The sequence below is a fragment of the Musca autumnalis genome, unplaced genomic scaffold (genome assembly GCF_047663935.1).
Source record: "Musca autumnalis isolate F117 unplaced genomic scaffold, ASM4766393v1 scaffold_5, whole genome shotgun sequence".
Lineage (NCBI taxonomy): Eukaryota > Metazoa > Arthropoda > Insecta > Diptera > Muscidae > Musca > Musca autumnalis.
In genome coordinates, this window is record NW_027412088.1 from 199,255,859 (window position 1) to 199,275,932 (window position 20,074).

The window sequence follows — 20,074 nt, forward strand, 5'->3', positions numbered from 1 at the left end:
TTTTTTCTTAGTATTAACTTAAAAGAAATTCTATTTATATAAATAGTGAATAACGTTGAGGGAGATTTTCGATTTATGCTTATAGGGATTTGTTTTTGCTTTGTTTTTTTTTTCTCTTTTTGTTTCTTTTTTATCTGTATATTTAAACATGTAATTATATCCTTAAATCTACGTTTTACCTTGTTTGATTTCTAAGAAGACAGAGTGTTTTCAGGGAAATAAAAGGTAAAAGAATTTCAAAAATATATCTTATAAACTGAAATGAAATATTATCAAACGTTAAAAAAAATCCCATGGAGCTTTAGAAAATAAAAGGTGATATTTCTCTTATATCAATGGAACCAGTTTAATTATATTTTAAGCTCAATTAGTCCCAATTTACATTAGGCGAGTTTACTTGCGGCAATTGTCAGTTTGATGGAGAAAGAGGTGAGGTATATGGTAACCCTTTGCCTCTCAACACCCTCTCTCATCCACAAACTGGGAATTGCCGCAAGTAAACTCGCCTAATGTAAATTGGGACTAATATGTGACCTGTTTTTTGATTCCCTGGTCGGAACGACATGTTCTACAAAACCACTTGCAACAAAACCACAAGTTTTACAAGGCAAAAATATTCGGGTAATGTATCAAAAGTTTGGATCAAATCGGCTTCCAATTTCAAGAGATGTTAGCAAAAAACAAAATGGAACCTTCGTGGGGAGTGAGTGTATAAGAGAGTGAAGGAGTGGACTAATAAGAACCATGTACGATCTTTAGATGGGGCATTTTCTCTGGAAATATTGACTTGCAGCTGAAAAAACATTTATCGTCGTAATAGGTGCAGTGAATATAAATTTTTTATGGGAGGTACTCAAAGAAGTGGACCCTATACTCCATATTCGAAACGGATATATATATAAATAAATAAATATATATATATATATATATATATATATATATATATATATATATATATATATATATATATATATATATATATATATATATATATATATATATATATATGATAGAAAGAACTGGAGACTAATCTGATAAAAACTTATTTCTTCAACATCTTTGCTATTAGACATCTGACCACGGAATGACCTGGAATTTTCATCATCAGATATAAACACCAATAAAAATAGGTAAAAAAAACTTTTTAAGTTAAACGGTTTTATGTTAAACAAAAATTGCAATATTTAACATGAATGTACTAAAAACCAAACAATAATAAAATAGATACAGTCGTGGGAATTATAAACATATGCACAGACTAGACTAAAATAAAACCGTGGGGCACGTCAAATGTCTACAATCGTTGATTAAAATCTTTATTTTGTAATGATACACTATAATTAGGCTGTTGTTCAACCGACAACGATGGACTTGTGATAAGTAGGGCTAGAATGTGGAAACAAGCTAACAAGTTCGATTATATGCGAGTTTTAGGGTTTCATAGTGGTGAGCGAGTAGTACTTTGTCGATTAAAGACAAACTACGAGCAGTGAAACGATTCCTCGCCAGCCAGCAGTGTGAAAGTCCAACGATAAACTAGATGAAACATCTATTTTATTTACATGGAGTGTATAACTATTGTAAGTAATTTCCTCACCGTCTGCGGGCCAAGTGCCTAACGACGAATTAAACGATTTTTCTATCGCACATTAAGTCGATAATTTGTAGACAATTTATGTGCCCCACGGTTTTATTTTAGTCTAGTCTGTGCATATGTTTATAATTCCCACGACTGTATCTATTTTATTATTGTTTGGTTTTTAGTACATTCATGTTAAATATTGCAATTTTTGTTTAACATAAAACCGTTTAACTTAAAAAGTTTTTTTACCTATTTTTATTTTTTGGTTTTTAGTACATTTATCTTAAACATTGCAATGTATGTTTAACATAAAACCGTTTAACTTAAAAAGTTTTTTACCTATTTTTATATAATATTTAGGTCAAGACATATAAAAATAATGCAAAGAAAAAATAATGAAGTCGGCATTATTAATTATCTCTTCGCAATAGCAGTTTTAATAAAAGAAATTGATGTGGATACTTTTAATGTGATTCGCTGTAAGTTATTCGCCATTTTGTAGGGGCCGCCATCTTGGATTTTAATTTTATATAGTACATTGTATTCTACTGGTTGAGCACTTTCATTTGATACCCATATTGATGGAATTGATAAAACCTACGTTATCCGCCATTTTGTAGCGGCCGCCATCTTGAATTTATAGTGATAATGAATAAACATAATTGTATTGCCCCCAAAGTCCAAAGTGTATACAAAATTTCAGGTTAATCGGTTGACAGGAAGAGGGTGAAATTTGATGTACTAAATTTGACCCAAGAATAAAACAAACAGGCTGAGTTAAAAAAAACCGTTTAATAAAAAGTGAAGATTGAAGCTGATGACTAGCCGCAGGCACATTCTCCTCTAGAGGCGAACAAGGGCATCTACATACATAGTATAATGCATTTGTACAAGCTTTTATGAGCGATGTTGAATCTATGCTTGAAGATGCTATTGCGTATGTAAGTCAAAATTAAACAGCCGCACAGACACTTCCTGCTCTAGAGACGAACAAAGACACCAGGGAACAGATGCTGTCAGATATACATATCCAACCAATTAGTAACGATGGCGGATTTGTGACTGGAACGATTCAGTCACAAAAGCCATTCTTGTCTTCTATGAAAATAATGCAGAAATGCAAACAATTTCTAGTATGTAGTTTTTGAAAGTACATATTGATACTACAAAAACCGTAGTTTGGTTTTGTCCTGTCAGATCTAGTTCGGATTTTATGGCATCATCTAAACCGGGCTAAAACTACATTTGTTTGCATTTATCGGACCTTTATCTCAGCAACGAATAGGAATTTGGCTATGCTGTATATAGCAAAATTATAGCCCTGAACTAGTATAACTAATAAGTTAAAAAGACCTCATAAGAAAAACTCCACCTAGGGCATCAATATCGATAAAATATAGATATCGATAAAATATAGAAAATTTTACATTATTTCTAAAATTCTGGTCGGTATCAGCTAAACTATTGGGAGTTGAATCAAATAACCTGTTGCAAAAATCTTCCCAATAATATTTTCAGCAATTCTTCAGAACATTCTGAAACTCAAAAGTACTTATTTCATGTTGTTTCAGTGGTATTTTGTTTAAAACATTTGACAACACGCATTCCAAACACTGATCACACGAGCAGTTTATTCTCGCATTAGGGAGTTCACCACATTATTGACATGTTTATTAAATTGTCGTTGAAAATACATACTAAAAACAACGTGATATAGGCTTTTTACAACAAAGACATGTTCTGAAGAGTTGTGTATTACATTCCAACGAATATTTTTCCAAAAGAAAACTTTGAGAAAAAAATAACAGTTTTGGTGACAAGGTGCAAAATGTATACAAATTATGGAATTTTTAGATATACATATTTATTATAAAATTTGGGGCAATAAATGTGGTTTTTCGAGTTAATTTTTTCCAAATATTTTATTCTTGCCCTTATCTACAAATTTGCTTCAGAGGTCAGAAGAAAATACGCATCATCAATTAAATCAATATTTAATCATATTTAGATGGAGCCATACAATCCAAGCTGGATCTGACACAACAAAAGCCAACTAGGGTTTTTGTCGGTTGGATCTGTACTTTCAAAAAATCCTGAGTTCAAAATGTTTGCACATTATTATTATTGATTATCTTAAAAATGTTGCACAGTGAGATCAGGTCGAATGCCTTAAAATTTGCGTAGTAATCCTGTTCATAGACAGCGATGAATATAGCCCAGAACCATAACCAAACAACGGTCTTGAAAGTGTAAAACCTAGACAAACTGAGGTCATGAGTGCAATTAATTGACTGAAGAATAATAAGGCAGTAGAAACAGCTGATGTGCTTCCTGAACTGTGCAAGACCTGTGGCGACATGCTGAAAGGGCAATGCATCAGTTGATTTGCTTTAGCCCAAAGATTGGAACTTAAAGGCCTGAGTACATAAGCTACCTCGCATGCTTGCCTAGCTTGTTTCTGGTAAACGAATAAAAAAGAAAAGGGAAACCCAGATCGAAATTTACTCGGCCTTCTTTATTCTTTTATTTTTATTATGTCAGAAATGAAGCAGGAAAGCAACGCAATCAGGCGAGGCAGCTTATGTACCCAGGCCTTAAGGCTGCTATGACGGTATTAGACCTGGCAACTCTACAATAGACTAAATCTTCACTCATTGCAAATTTTTAAAGAAGACCCGTGCAAAACAATTATGCTGTACCGCAAATTAGTATGCGGATAGGGAATACAATACAAATAAACAGTACTTAATATGGAAATAGTGAACACTGACAATTTTGTAGTACTTGTACCTATTTTAATCGATATTTAATTTCATTTAAGCACTGTTCGTACACCTTTAGTGCGAATTTGCAAAAAATCGGCCGTATTCACATCAACAGCAACCCACATTTTTAATTTCAGATTTATTGTTTAGTCCCCCTAGTTCGAATTTCCAAAACTGTGACCGCATTTGAAATGTTTATTTCGGTACCCAAAAGTACACATTTTCATTTTTAAGTTTACCAAGCAGTTTTCGAAACGTTTTCCTTTGTTTATACCCTGCACCATATAGTTTATCAAACCGTTTGTAAGTACACAAATTAGTGTGTAAATTCTTGATGGAGGTGAAATCCTCAGTTGATATGTCGTCTGTTGAAATCAAGAAACCGAATAGGTCCGTAAATGTCCACTTGTTCTTTTATCTTCCATATAACGGTACCCCTCGAATTCTACAAAATTTACCTTTATGATATTTTCGTAGGATTTACCATTTTTAAGATATAGAAGTTGAAATTGGGACAATGTACGCTTGTATGGAGAAAGTGGCCACAAATATTTCACGTGTAAATATCAAGCTAATGTGCTGTGCACACATTTGTTCTGCTGCTAAGATTGTTATACGGAACCATGAGCGTAGCATTCTCCCCTCTTACCCCTCTGGAGGGGGTGTATGGTAGGAATTATTTAATAATATATTTAATACAACATTTCTTGAACAGAAATTCGATTATCTTATGATGGGGAAACAAAACAACATAAAATCCAATCAATTTAGCAAGTTTAATATGCCAACAAAATTGGTAATTTTTTTTAATAATGGCCATTGGGTTAATTCAGTCAATTTTGCCAGAGCAGGTGTATATGCTATCATTATAGTATTAAGGACCATGCCAAAATCATGGATGTTAGGACTCGTATGTTAGATATATTCACTGGACAATAGCCATAGACTATCCCAACATTTTCACATACAATATCAGGAACCTATGACTTATCCTGATGACGTTATTTTAGTTTATAGTATTAAAATACGTAATTTTACAAAGTCCGATCTGGGTTATCAATATTTTGCCTATATATATTCACCATAGATATTTCAAAAGCAGTTTGGATCGAGCTTCTGAAAGAAATTATTATGAAAAAACATCAATAAAAATATTTTGTGACCGCAGATAACGAAAATGTGAATAAAAACGGTAGAATATTGTCCTAAATCATATATAAAAAGCGAAAGCTTTTGGAGATGTTAAATGTTATAGCTACAAATCTCTTTTGCTCAGAGACTCATAATGAAATTTGATTTTGAACATTTCTTCTTTTGACACAATCCCCAAAAAGTGACTCAGTATGGAATAAATTTTAATTAAGAGTCGAAAAGTTTAACAAATAACTTCCACCTATATTATCCAATTTTGTAACGTAATTTTCTTAACAAAGTATTTTACTTAGATATCTTGTTTGTTCTGGGACTTACAGTGAAATTTTGTGTGGAATATTTCTTGTTTTAACAACACCTTTGGTCTAAAACTACACTTCATGTTACTTTCATGCATCAACTCGAAAAAAAAAACAAAACAAATTTATTAAAAAAACATTTGCGTGTTTTGTTGGCAAATTTGATGTATATATTTTCTTGACATATATTGTAAATACATATTTCATTTATTTGGCGACTTATATTGAAATTTGATGGAGATTATTTTTGTCTTTGACGTCTTCTATCTAGAATGAAGTTTTGTGGGACAAAAATTAATAAGCTCAGATAAAGTACAACATTAACCCTAAAACGTGATTTTACTTTTGGCATATTCCTGGGGTTAAGGTATGGTTTAGAGTTTTGGTGTATTCGGGGACCTATAGTTAAATTTTATGACAAATAATTTTGTTGAATATTTTGATCTGATACGATCATATTTTAAAGGAGGTTTTAAACGTTTTTGAAAAAAGGGACCAAAAAGACCCTTTTAGTGACTCACATGAGGGTTAATTTTTTTCATAAAAATATACCCCGTATTGTTGTCAGTAATATTGCCAAAGACACTTTATACCTAAAATGCAAGAATTCCAAGGAATCTGATATCGAACATTTCAAAACCTGTAGAAATGGGCGGAACCTGCCACGCCCATTTAGGTTACTTCCCGACGTAAACTTTCAAAACGTCGATACACATGCCTTCTTTTTTTCGGTCCTCTTTCATAATCTGTGTGGGGTAATTTAAAAAAAGTTCAATTTTGTTGTACATTGTTATTCATCTTCGTTTGAAAGTTTGAAAGCATAACTACCAACCAAAAATCAAACTCTACTGTTGAAATATTTGGGGATCAGAGCTCATAGAAATATAGAGATAAATGCAATGTTTTTCGGGCAGAGGTTTTCGAGTGTGGAAATTTTTAGAAGTGTTAGAAATGACGGAGTTTGCAAGTAGATCAAAGTCTATTTGCGAAAGCATGTAAGACAAAACTCTGTTTGTTTGCGTTGAAAATGAATAGAGATGGGAAAGGGTAAGTACCCAAATTGTAAATAACACTATGCAACACTGAAAATGCAAACAACTTCTAGTGTGCATTTTTTGATAGAACATATTTAGACTACCAAAACCCTAGTAGGGTTTTGTCCTGTCAGATCCAGTTCGTATTTTATGGCCGCATCTAAACCGGGCTAAAATTACACTTTTTTGCATATATCGGGCCTTTATCTCAGAAACGATTAAGAATTTGGCCTTGCTGTCTTTGGCAATATTGTAGCCCTGAACTAGTAGAACTTATCCTTTGAACAGACCATATAGAAAAAACTCCATCTATGGCATCAAAATCTATAAAATATAGAAAATTTTACATAATTGCTGATATTCTGGTCAGTATCGGCTAAACTATTGGGAGTTGAACCAAGTAACCTTTTCCAAAAATCGTCCAAATAATGTTCTCAACAATTCTTTAGAACATCCGGAAACTCTAAAATACTTACTTCATGTTGTTTCAGCGGTATTTTGTATCATATCTTTTACAACACGTATTTCAAACACGGTTCACACCAACAGTTTATTCTCGCATTTCAGATTTCACTGCATTATTGACATTTCTATTAAATCGTCGTTGAAAAATGTACTGAAAACAACGGCATAGAGGCATTTTACAACAATGACATGTTCTGAAGAGTTGTGTATTACATTCCAGGGAATATTTTTACAAAAGAAAATATTCAGAAAAAATTAACGGTTTTGTAGATACGGTGTGAAATGTATAAAAATTGTGGAATTTTTGCATATATTTTGAAATTTAAGGCAATAAATGTAGTTTTTCGAGTTCATTATTACTTCAAATATTTTATTCTTGTTCTTATCTACAAATTTGCTTCAGAGGTCAGAAGAAGATTCGCATTGGTTTCAGAGATATAGCCTCGAATTTCTTTAAAAACTCAATATTTAGCCATGTTTAGATGGGGCCATAAAATCCGAGCTGGATCTGACACAACAAAACCCAACTAGGGTTTCTTGTCGTTTGGGTCTGTACTTTCAAAAAATCCTCAGTTCGAATTGTTTGCACAATATCACCTTAAAAATGTTGCACAGTGTAACCATTAAAATGGGTCAGTTGGGCAAAAGTGGGTAAATACCCGGAAATTTATCCAAACTGTGGGTAGAAACTATATAAAATGCAATGCTCAATTTAGAGTAGTAAACGGTGGATGACTAAATTTTAGCTTCAATATAAATAAAATTATTTATTTCACATATGAAAATAGCTTAAATAAGACCTATTTTGGACCATATTTTGACAAATCTCCTAAAAATAGTAACAGCATCCTTTCTTGTATTTAAGAGCATTTAGAACGCTTGGTTGAACTGCGCCTTGAAGGAAAACACCATTGCTGGACCAGTAGTGGGATTCTGTACTACAGGTCTCATGGTATTCCATATATCAAATGACTATATTCTCGATTTTAGTTGATTATCTTGAGATTTGGTCCTCTCTGAAAAAATTTTACTTTTTGCAGCCTGCTGCCCACATCTGTGGGCGTTAACAAAACATATAAAATATTGAAAACGCGAATTTAAACCGATTTTCTTTTCTTTTTTTGTTATGTTTTTGTTTTTCTACATATATGACATAAAAACAAAATGTTCATTTCAAAATAAATTTTTAAATACCCCAAAAAACACCTAAAATAGGTATTCACTGGGTATTTACCAGGTATTTACCCAAGTTTTGGGATTTGTTATTATAATAAATATTTTAAATAAATAAATTAAATATCAGTGACAAAAAGTTGCGGTTTTGATTTCAGATCCTCCGTACGTCGTCGCCTGGGTCATGCCAATAAAATTGATAACGATGCCCCCACTAGAAGGGTATATCAATACGAGCCACTGTCTTAGACTTCAATGCAAAGACATAGTTGGCATTCAAAATGGAAGAAGAAAGGGTCGTTTGAAGTTATATTCTTAGTTCGGCTTATGAAACAAAACGTTCTGGCTAGGATTTAAAGTCGTCTATGTAAGAAATATACTGCACCAATATGAATCCGGGTGCATTCATTGATAATCGAGAATTCTCTATACCTCTATGTATAATTAATATTAATTGTTCCGCAAACATCCCAGAAGGGCAAAGGGAGACTTTTTTCATATCAATGAGTGCACCCCGATTCATATTAGTTCTATGATATGCGAACTACTGTTTAATGCCGAGTGCGACCCGCGTGTCTTAAGACACCACTTATAGAGAAGTTGTTCAGGGTTGAAATACTTAGGAAATGTCGCCAACATTACTGAGAGATATTTTGCCACCGTTGAAAATTTGATGTTGCCTGGCCTGGGAATCGAACCCGATCATGCAGAGTGCTAGGCTGGTGTGTATACCATTGCACCACCATGGCACCCTATTATTGCAGAAGGCCCGAGAACAAGCCTGTTTTCGCATGTTTTTAAAGCGTGTTGAGACGAGGTGTATTTTCTTTAGGAAAAATACTGTGTATAAAAGATAGAGTTAGAGAACATTGTCGCTTCTTGAAGATTATCCTTTTCACTTAGTTGAACTTTCAAAATTCTTTTATCTTTTTTTATTCCCCTCGAACTCTCTTCTTCTTTTGGGGGAGTTTTTGTTTTGTTTTGTTTGTTTTTCTTTTTTGCTTTGAAACTTTACTAGCTTGTCTTCTTATCTTTGTACCTCTCTAATAACTTTACAAGTGTGTGTGTATTGGTTTTTGTCTTTGTTTATATATGTACGTGGACTTTATTTGTATTGTTCTTTGGAATTTTTTAAAAGAAAATATTTCTTATCATTGCTGTTGTTGTTTTAAGAATTTCTATAGGCCATTCTTTAGAGAAATATAAAGTTACCAATTAAAAAACAGTTTGTAAGCCAATTGCAATTTAAAAGTTTTGTAATTTAAATAAATATTTAATTTGTATTTTTTTAATAAAAAAGAAAGCATTTTTTATTTTAAAAAATGTATTTTGTATGAGTCAAGAATAAATAACAAATCATATATGATGTACAGTAGAAACTCTTACAAGAATGGTATTTATGACGAGACATGCTGGGTACACATCTTTGCTTTAAACTCTAATTGAATAAAAAAATGGTACCAAAATGTTACCCAATGTTCTTTGTTGATAAAAAAACTGCCAAATAATTTCTAATTATTTTCCCTTATTTTTCCGTATTGTAAAAATCCATCTGCCAAAGGTTCCCCTGTCCAATCCAAACAATTATAAATTAAAACACTTTAAAATTCAAAAGAAATTAGTTTGAAAATTTATGTTTGTAATTGGATTTTATTAAGTGATTTATTTTTAAAAATTTGTTATATTGTCCATGGTATGTTATGTTGATGTTCTTGTTGTTGTTACTGCTGTTATTGTTGTTGTTGATTTTTTGTGTAGTCTTGTTGATAAATAAAACTTCTTTTTTTGGTGTGTTTGTGTTTTTAAATTAAATCAATTTAATTTATTTGAACATTTATTTCAACATGAAAAAAAAACTTTTCATTTTATGTGCTTTGCTAAATTTTGTCCAAAAATCGTTTAAATTTTTATTTGGTTTTGTTTTTTTGCCACAATTTGTTTTCGTTTTTTTCGTTTTGGTTCAAAAAAATATAATTTCAACGCTTGACTTTTAATCGCTTGCATCTCTCGTAGACACAGTGAAACCTAACGTAAGGGAAGAGGATTAGAAATGGCCAGCAACCATATGGACTCCATGAGGCAACTGATCATTTACAGTTTTTTTTTATTCAGATTCCTTTGTGTTAGATTCCACTGTATCTTTCTTATATGTAAATGTATTTATATACGTTTGTGTGTGTTTTTTGTTTCATATCCTAAAATCTATGTTTTTCATATTTTAATATGTAAATTTTTGAGTTAAATTAATACAATTGTTTATATATAATATTTTGTTATATATATCGTCATGTGTGTGGATTTTTGTGGGTTTTCTAAAAAAGGGATGGATTTTTTGTTTGTTTCTGGTTTTGGGACTGTTACTTATTTATATTTATTTTGTGTTTTTGTATCTATGTTTATGTGGATGTGTGTTGATTTTTTTATTAAAAAAATAAAACTAAAAAATAATACGCCTTTTTGAAAGAGGTTTTATACGGTTGGTTATCTCGTTTAGATTCATGTATCAGACCTGTAAATAAAAAAATTAAAATAAAAAATTAAATAAATATTAAATTCCATTAAAAAATTGTGCACACATAAATGTTATATAACATTGAAAAGCAAATTTGATTGATGGCTTATGAAATTTATAACAAAAATTGAATTTGTCCCTCAAAAAAACGGCAACAAAATTCAATCAGAAAAACCGGAAAATTGTTCACATCCCACTTACCAATTAAAATAGGTCTCTGGTGGATGGCAACCCTTTTCCGAACCACACCATTTGGACTCTTTCAATGGCGGACATGGCCGTCCACCCCGTTTGCCGTGCTTAATCACTTTACGATATCGATGCATTTCACCAATACCGCATGTCTTGCTGCAGGCTGACCACTCGGACCAGTGGCTAACACGACAATCTCGTGGACGTTTCGTGCGACGCCGGCGATTTGTGGCCGTATAGGTGTTGGCTGATGAGGATGCCTGATTTCCTGATGCAGACGACGACGATGATGACGAAGCTGGTGCTGCTGTTAAATCAGAGCGTCTATAGCTGTTGGCAATATTTTGCATAATGGCATTTTTATCGTTTTTCGGTACCACATTGTAGGGCTGGGAATTGTTGTTCCTGCAAGAAGAGAGAGGGGGAGAGAAAATAAATTGTAATATTTTTTTATGGTTTTCACACAACATTAAATAATGGGCTTTTGGGGTTTGTTTGCAACAACAACAACATCAGGTCATACAAAATATGGAGATACGAAGGGTGTTTTACACCACAAAATCAGCTACGAACACCTTTCTTCAGAAACAGGATATTATAACTCAAACTTAAAATTTTGAAAGGAACCCATTGATGCAAAAATATAGTCGATGGAGAAAAAAATATGATAAATATACATTCATATATACACATTTAATGTATGAATGTAAAGTTATTGAAAATTGATATGTCAATAGCAGCAGAACTAACAACTTTCTCTATGCCCTTGTCCTCCTTTAGTTGTAGTATCTGGGTTACATTAAAACTTCGTGACTATTTGTTTAACTATTCATTTCGCAGATAGTGGGAGTGTGTGTGTGTGAAATCGTTTTCGATGAACACATCAAAAATAATTTGCAATTTTTCAATTTTATTTTTACAAGGACACTACAGCAAGAAGAGGTGGGTAGTTAAGACACCATTTTTTACTAAATTCTATAATTCAGCCTGAAGTTTCCATAGGTAAACTCCTATTCAGCCTGGCTGAATAGAAGTTTCCATAGGTAAACTTCAATTCTGCCTGGCTGAATAAAGGTTTCCATAGGAAATCCTCAATTCAGCCTGGCTGAATAAAGGTTTCCATAGGAAATCCTCAATTCAGCCTGGCTGAATAGAAGTTTCCATAGGTAAACTTCAATTCAGCCTGGCTGAATAGAAGTTTCCATTGGTAAACTTCAATTCAGCCTGGCTGAATAGAAGTTTCCATAGGTAAACTTCAATTCAGCCTGGCTGAATAGAAGTTTCCATAGGTAAACTTCAATTCAGCCTGGCTGAATAGAAGTTTCCATAGGTAAACTTCAATTCAGCCTGGCTGAATAGAAGTTTCCATAGGTAAACTTCAATTCAGCCTGGCTGAATAGAAGTTTCCATAGGTAAACTTCAATTCAGCCTGGCTGAATAGAAGTTTCCATAGGTAAACTTCAATTCAGCCTGGCTGAATAGAAGTTTCCATAGGTAAACTTCAATTCAGCCTGGCTGAATAGAAGTTTCCATAGGTAAACTTCAATTCAGCCTGGCTGAATAGAAGTTTCCATAGGTAAACTTCAATTCAGCCTGGCTGAATAGAAGTTTCCATAGGTAAACTTCAATTCAGCCTGGCTGAATAGAAGTTTCCATAGGTAAACTTCAATTCAGCCTGGCTGAATAGAAGTTTCCATAGGTAAACTTCAATTCAGCCTGGCTGAATAGAAGTTTCCATAGGTAAACTTCAATTCAGCCTGGCTGAATAGAAGTTTCCATAGGTAAACTTCAATTCAGCCTGGCTGAATAGAAGTTTCCATAGGTAAACTTCAATTCAGCCTGGCTGAATAGAAGTTTCCATAGGTAAACTTCAATTCAGCCTGGCTGAATAGAAGTTTCCATAGGTAAACTTCAATTCAGCCTGGCTGAATAGAAGTTTCCATAGGTAAACTTCAATTCAGCCTGGCTGAATAGAAGTTTCCATAGGTAAACTTCAATTCAGCCTGGCTGAATAGAAGTTTCCATAGGTAAACTTCAATTCAGCCTGGCTGAATAGAAGTTTCCATAGGTAAACTTCAATTCAGCCTGGCTGAATAGAAGTTTCCATAGGTAAACTTCAATTCAGCCTGGCTGAATAGAAGTTTCCATAGGTAAACTTCAATTCAGCCTGGCTGAATAGAAGTTTCCATAGGTAAACTTCAATTCAGCCTGGCTGAATAGAAGTTTCCATAGGTAAACTTCAATTCAGCCTGGCTGAATAGAAGTTTCCATAGGTAAACTTCAATTCAGCCTGGCTGAATAGAAGTTTCCATAGGTAAACTTCAATTCAGCCTGGCTGAATAGAAGTTTCCATAGGTAAACTTCAATTCAGCCTGGCTGAATAGAAGTTTCCATAGGTAAACTTCAATTCAGCCTGGCTGAATAGAAGTTTCCATAGGAAAACTTCAATTCAGCCTGGGTAAACTTCAATTCAGCCTGGCTGAATAGAAGTTTCTTTCCATAGGTAAACTTCAATTCAGCCTGGCTGAATAGAAGTTTCTTTCCATAGGTAAAATTCAATTCAGCCTGGCTGAATAGAAGTTTCCATAGGTAAACTTCAATTCAGCCTGGCTGAATAGAAGTTTCTTTCCATAGGTAAACTTCAATTCAGCCTGGCTGAATAGAAGTTTCCATAGGTAAACTTCAATTCAGCCTGGCTGAATAGAGTTTTCCTTTAGGAAAACTTCAATTCAGCCTGGCTGAATAGAGGTTTCCTTTAGGAAAACTTCAATTCAGCCTGGCTGAATAGAGGTTTCCTTTAGGAAAACTTCAATTCAGCCTGGCTGAATAGAGGTTTCCTTTAGGAAAACTTCAATTCAGCCTGGCTGAATAGAGGTTTCCTTTAGGAAAACTTCAATTCAGCCTGGCTGAATAGAGGTTTCCTTTAGGAAAACTTCAATTCAGCCTGGCTAAATAGAGGTTTTCATAGGAAATCCTCAATTCAGCCTGGCTGAATAGAAGTTTCCATAGGTAAACTTCAATTCCGCCTGGCTGAATTGAAGTTTCCATAAGTAAACTTCAATTCAGCCTGGCTGAATAGATGTTTCCATAAGTAAACTTCAATTCAGCCTGGCTGAATAGATGTTTCCATATGAAGTCCTCAATTCAGCCAGGCTGAATAGAAGTTTCCATAGGTAAACTTCAATTCAGCCTGGCTGAATAGAAGTTTCCATAGGTAAACTTCAATTCAGCCTGGCTGAATAGAAGTTTCCATAGGTAAACTTCAATTCAGCCTGGCTGAATAGAAGTTTCCATAGGTAAACTTCAATTCAGCCTGGCTGAATAGAAGTTTCCATAGGTAAACTTCAATTCAGCCTGGCTGAATAGAAGTTTCCATAGGTAAACTTCAATTCAGCCTGGCTGAATAGAAGTTTCCATAGGTAAACTTCAATTCAGCCTGGCTGAATAGAAGTTTCCATAGGTAAACTTCAATTCAGCCTGGCTGAATAGAAGTTTCCATAGGTAAACTTCAATTCAGCCTGGCTGAATAGAAGTTTCCATAGGTAAACTTCAATTCAGCCTGGCTGAATAGAAGTTTCCATAGGAAAACTTCAATTCAGCCTGGGTAAACTTCAATTCAGCCTGGCTGAATAGAAGTTTCTTTCCATAGGTAAACTTCAATTCAGCCTGGCTGAATAGAAGTTTCTTTCCATAGGTAAAATTCAATTCAGCCTGGCTGAATAGAAGTTTCCATAGGTAAACTTCAATTCAGCCTGGCTGAATAGAAGTTTCTTTCCATAGGTAAACTTCAATTCAGCCTGGCTGAATAGAAGTTTCCATAGGTAAACTTAAATTCAGCCTGGCTGAATAGAGTTTTCCTTTAGGAAAACTTCAATTCAGCCTGGCTGAATAGAGGTTTCCTTTAGGAAAACTTCAATTCAGCCTGGCTGAATAGAGGTTTCCTTTAGGAAAACTTCAATTCAGCCTGGCTGAATAGAGGTTTCCTTTAGGAAAACTTCAATTCAGCCTGGCTGAATAGAGGTTTCCTTTAGGAAAACTTCAATTCAGCCTGGCTGAATAGAGGTTTCCTTTAGGAAAACTTCAATTCAGCCTGGCTGAATAGAGGTTTCCTTTAGGAAAACTTCAATTCAGCCTGGCTGAATAGATGTTTCCATATGAAGTCCTCAATTCAGCCAGGCTGAATAGAAGTTTCCATAGGTAAACTTCAATTCAGCCTGGCTGAATAGAAGTTTCCATAGGTAATTTTCAATTCAGCCTGGCTGAATAGAGGTTTCCATAGGAAATCCTCAATTCAGCCTGGCTGAATAGAGGTTTCCATAGGAAATCCTCAATTCAGCCTGGCTGAATAGAGGTTTCCATAGGAAATCCTCAATTCAGCCTGGCTGAATAGAGGTTTCCATAGGAAATCCTCAATTCAGCCTGGCTGAATAGAGGTTTCCATATGAAATCCTCAATTCAGCCTGGCTGAATAGAGGTTTCCTTTAGGAAAACTTCAATTCAGCCTGGCTGAATAGAGTTTTCCATAGGAAATCCTCAATTCAGCCTGGCTGAATAGAGGTTTCCATAGGAAATAGAGGTTTCCATAGGAAATCCTAAATTCAGCCTGGCTGAATAGAGGTTTCCATAGGAAATCCTCAATTCAGCCTGGCTGAATAGAGGTTTACATAGGAAATCCTCAATTCAGCCTGGCTGAATAGAGGTTTCCATAGGAAATCCTCAATTCAGCCTGGCTGAATAGAGGTTTCCATAGGAAATCCTCAATTCAGCCTGGCTGAATAGAGGTTTCCATAGGAAATCCTCAATTCAGCCTGGCTGAATAGAGGTTTCCATAGGAAATCCTCAATTCAGCCTGGCTGAATAGAAGTTTCCATAAGATATCCTCAATTCAGCCTGGCTGAATAGAGGTTTCCATAGGAAATCCTCAATCCTGGATGAATAGAGGTTTCTACAGGAAATCCTTAATTCAGCCTGGCTGAATAGAGGTTTCTATAGGAAATCCTTAATTCAGCCTGGCTGAATAGAGGTTTCTATAGGAAATCCTTAATTCAGCCTGGCTGAATAGAGGTTTCTATAGGAAATCCTTAATTCAGACTGGCTGAATAGAGGTTTCTATAGGAAATCCTTAATTCAGCCTGGCTGAGTAGAGGTTTCCTTTAGGAAAACTTCAATTCAGCCTGGCTGAATAGAGGTTTCCTTTAGGAAAACTTCAATTCAGCCTGGCTGAATAGAGGTTTCCTTTAGGAAAACTTCAATTCAGCCTGGCTGAATAGAGGTTTCCTTTAGGAAAACTTCAATTCAGCCTGGCTGAATAGAAGTTTCCATAGGAAATCCTCAACTCAGCCTGGCTGAATAGAGGTTTCCATAGGAAATCCTCAATTCAGCCTGGCTGAATAGAGGTTTTCAAAGAAAATCCTCAATTCAGCCTGGCTGAATAGAGGTTTCCATAGGAAATCCTCAATTCAGCCTGGCTGAATAGAGGTTTCCATAGGAAATCCTCAATTCAGCCTGGCTGAATAGAGGTTTCCATAGGAAATCCTCAATTGAGCCTAGCTGAATAGAGGTTTCCTTGCTGAATGGAAGTTTCCATTGGAAATCCTCAATTCAGCCTGGCTGAATAGAGGTTTCCTTCAGGAAATCCTCAATTCAGCCTGGCTGAATAGAGGTTTCCATAGGAAATCCTCAATTCAGCCTGGCTGAATAGAGGTTTCCGTAGGAAATCCTTAATTCAGCCTAGCTGAATAGAGGTTTCCATACGAAATCCTCAATTCAGCCTGGCTGAATAGAGGTTTCCATAGGAAATCCTCAATTCAGCCTGGCTGAATAGAGGTTTCCTTGCTGAATTGAAGTTTTCCATTGGAAATCCTCAATTCAGCCTGGCTGAATAGAGGTTTCCTTCAGGAAAACTTCAATTCAGCCTGGCTGAATAGAGGTTTCCTTCAGGAAAACTTCAATTCAGCCTGGCTGAATAGAGGTTTCCTTCAGGAAAACTTCAATTCAGCCTGGCTGAATAGAGGTTTCCTTCAGGAAAACTTCAATTCAGCCTGGCTGAATAGAGGTTTCCTTCAGGAAAACTTCAATTCAGCCTGGCTGAATAGAGGTTTCCTTCAGGAAAACTTCAATTCAGCCTGGCTGAATAGAGGTTTCCTTCAGGAAAACTTCAATTCAGCCTGGCTGAATAGAGGTTTCCTTCAGGAAAACTTCAATTCAGCCTGGCTGAATAAGGGTTTCCTTCAGGAAAACTTCAATTCAGCCTGGCTGAATAGAGGTTTCCTTCAGGAAAACTTCAATTCAGCCTGGCTGAATAGAGGTTTCCTTCAGGAAAACTTCAATTCAGCCTGGCTGAATAGAGGTTTCCTTCAGGAAAACTTCAATTCAGCCTGGCTGAATAGAGGTTTCCTTCAGGAAAACTTCAATTCAGCCTGGCTGAATAGAGGTTTCCTTCAGGAAAACTTCAATTCAGCCTGGCTGAATAGAAGTTTCCATAGGTAAACTTCAATTCAGCCTGGCTGAATAGAAGTTTCCATAGGTAAACTTCAATTCAGCCTGGCTGAATAGAAGTTTCCATAGGTAAACTTCAATTCAGCCTGGCTGAATAGAAGTTTCCATAGGTAAACTTCAATTCAGCCTGGCTGAATAGAAGTTTCCATAGGTAAACTTCAATTCAGCCTGGCTGAATAGAAGTTTCCATAGGTAAACTTCAATTCAGCCTGGCTGAATAGAAGTTTCCATAGGTAAACTTCAATTCAGCCTGGCTGAATAGAAGTTTCCATAGGTAAACTTCAATTCAGCCTGGCTGAATAGAAGTTTCCATAGGTAAACTTCAATTCAGCCTGGCTGAATAGAAGTTTCCATAGGTAAACTTCAATTCAGCCTGGCTGAATAGAAGTTTCCATAGGTAAACTTCAATTCAGCCTGGCTGAATAGAAGTTTCCATAGGTAAACTTCAATTCAGCCTGGCTGAATAGAAGTTTCCATAGGTAAACTTCAATTCAGCCTGGCTGAATAGAAGTTTCCATAGGTAAACTTCAATTCAGCCTGGCTGAATAGAAGTTTCCATAGGTAAACTTCAATTCAGCCTGGCTGAATAGAAGTTTCCATAGGTAAACTTCAATTCAGCCTGGCTGAATAGAAGTTTCCATAGGTAAACTTCAATTCAGCCTGGCTGAATAGAAGTTTCCATAGGTAAACTTCAATTCAGCCTGGCTTAATAGAAGTTTCCATAGGTAAACTTCAATTCAGCCTGGCTGAATAGAAGTTTCCATAGGTAAACTTCAATTCAGCCTGGCTGAATAGAAGTTTCCATAGGTAAACTTCAATTCAGCCTGGCTGAATAGAAGTTTCCATAGGTAAACTTCAATTCAGCCTGGCTGAATAGAAGTTTCCATAGGTAAACTTCAATTCAGCCTGGCTGAATAGAAGTTTCCATAGGTAAACTTCAATTCAGCCTGGCTGAATAGAAGTTTCCATAGGTAAACTTCAATTCAGCCTGGCTGAATAGAAGTTTCCTTAGGTAAACTTCAATTCAGCCTGGCTGAATAGAAGTTTCCGTAGGTAAACTTCAATTCAGCCTGGCTGAATAGAAGTTTCCATAGGAAATCCTCAATTCAGCCCGGCTGATAAGAGGTTTCCATAGGAAATCCTCAATTCAGCCCGGCTGATAAGAGGTTTCCATAGGAAATCCTCAATTCAGCCTGGCTGAATAGAGGTTTCCATAGAAATCCTCAATTCAGCCCGGCTGATAAGAGGTTTCCATGGGAAATCCTCAATTCAGCCTTGCTGAATGAGGTTTCCTTTCGGAAAACTTCCATTCAGCCTGGCTGAATTAAGATTTCTATATAAAATATCGCTTGTAGGTGGTTTATATTTCTCTACTGCGCCTTTTCCTTTCATTTTCATAAACTTTTTCCTGTACCTTTACTTTCGTATGTTATATATTTATGTAAGTTTGTGTTTGTTTTGTAAACAAACCGAATTCATTGTAAGTCTTGTGCGCTGTTGCTGCTGCACAAAAATTCCACTTAAACTAATACTGCTTGGGAAATTGGAACTGTTTGTTTTTGCTATTACTATTGTTGTACTGCACAAAAATACATGCATATTCATGTTAATTTCCATTTGACATGTATTTTTACAATGCCATAGCTTTACGTAGAAGAGGGAGGCAGGGAGAGTGTGGAAGACAGATATTCTAAGTGGTTTTGGTGGTGTAGCTTTTAGGGGATATATCATTGCTACCAGTTTCTGTGTAATTGTCTGTGTGTTTTATGTTTTTGTTGTTGAGGAATGTGGTTGTTCCATTTACCCAATGGCCACAAATGTGTGTGTGTAAAAGGTACCTATCTTCTGTGTGAGTGTTGGTATTATGGAAATTCTAATTTAGTTCAATTTTGTTTCCCTTTTCTTTGGTTTAGAAACAGAAATTACAAAAAATGTGTTCTCAATGTTAGCTGTTAGCATTGACTGACATATGAAGTGTGTTGGTGGTTTCCAATTTCATTTGCGTTCTTCTGCTTCTTCTTCCACACACACACACACACACACACACTCACATTGATGCATACATATTGAAATGTGGAAATGAAATGACTTGAATGCATTCTGAATCAGTTATTTTTTAATTTTCTTCGCAACATGTTGTGGGGGATTTGAAATTGATTTCAATTTCATTGTAATTTACTTTACATTCCCTTCGAGGGGCGTGTGGGGGGTAATTATTACTTCTTCATTATTCGCTTGGTTTTGTTTTAACAATAGTTTGACCAAATGGAAGAGAGGAAGGAGAAATTGATCATAAACCTAGCTTTTTTATATAACGTGAGGATGTGCCAGGTCCTCTATCAGGACTCTGCATGTGTTATTTGCACAGACTACAAAGGGCTTGCCTTTAAAGCAAACATTGG

The 20,074-nt window shown here is 35.2% G+C and overlaps 1 protein-coding gene across 1 annotated transcript in view; it reads right to left on the minus strand.

The window, feature by feature from the left end:
• Nucleotides 1–10,840: 10,840 nt before the first annotated feature.
• The window catches only part of mspo (M-spondin), a 163,916-nt gene continuing 154,682 nt past the window's right edge, over nt 10,841–20,074 (minus strand). Inside the window, exons 5-6 of the mRNA XM_073957373.1 lie at nt 11,184–11,579; nt 10,841–10,979 (exon numbers count right to left, since the gene is read on the minus strand). Of these exons, the coding sequence (XP_073813474.1) occupies nt 10,967–10,979; nt 11,184–11,579 (409 nt within the window). The 3' untranslated portion in view covers nt 10,841–10,966. The remainder of the gene's footprint in view (nt 10,980–11,183; nt 11,580–20,074) is intronic.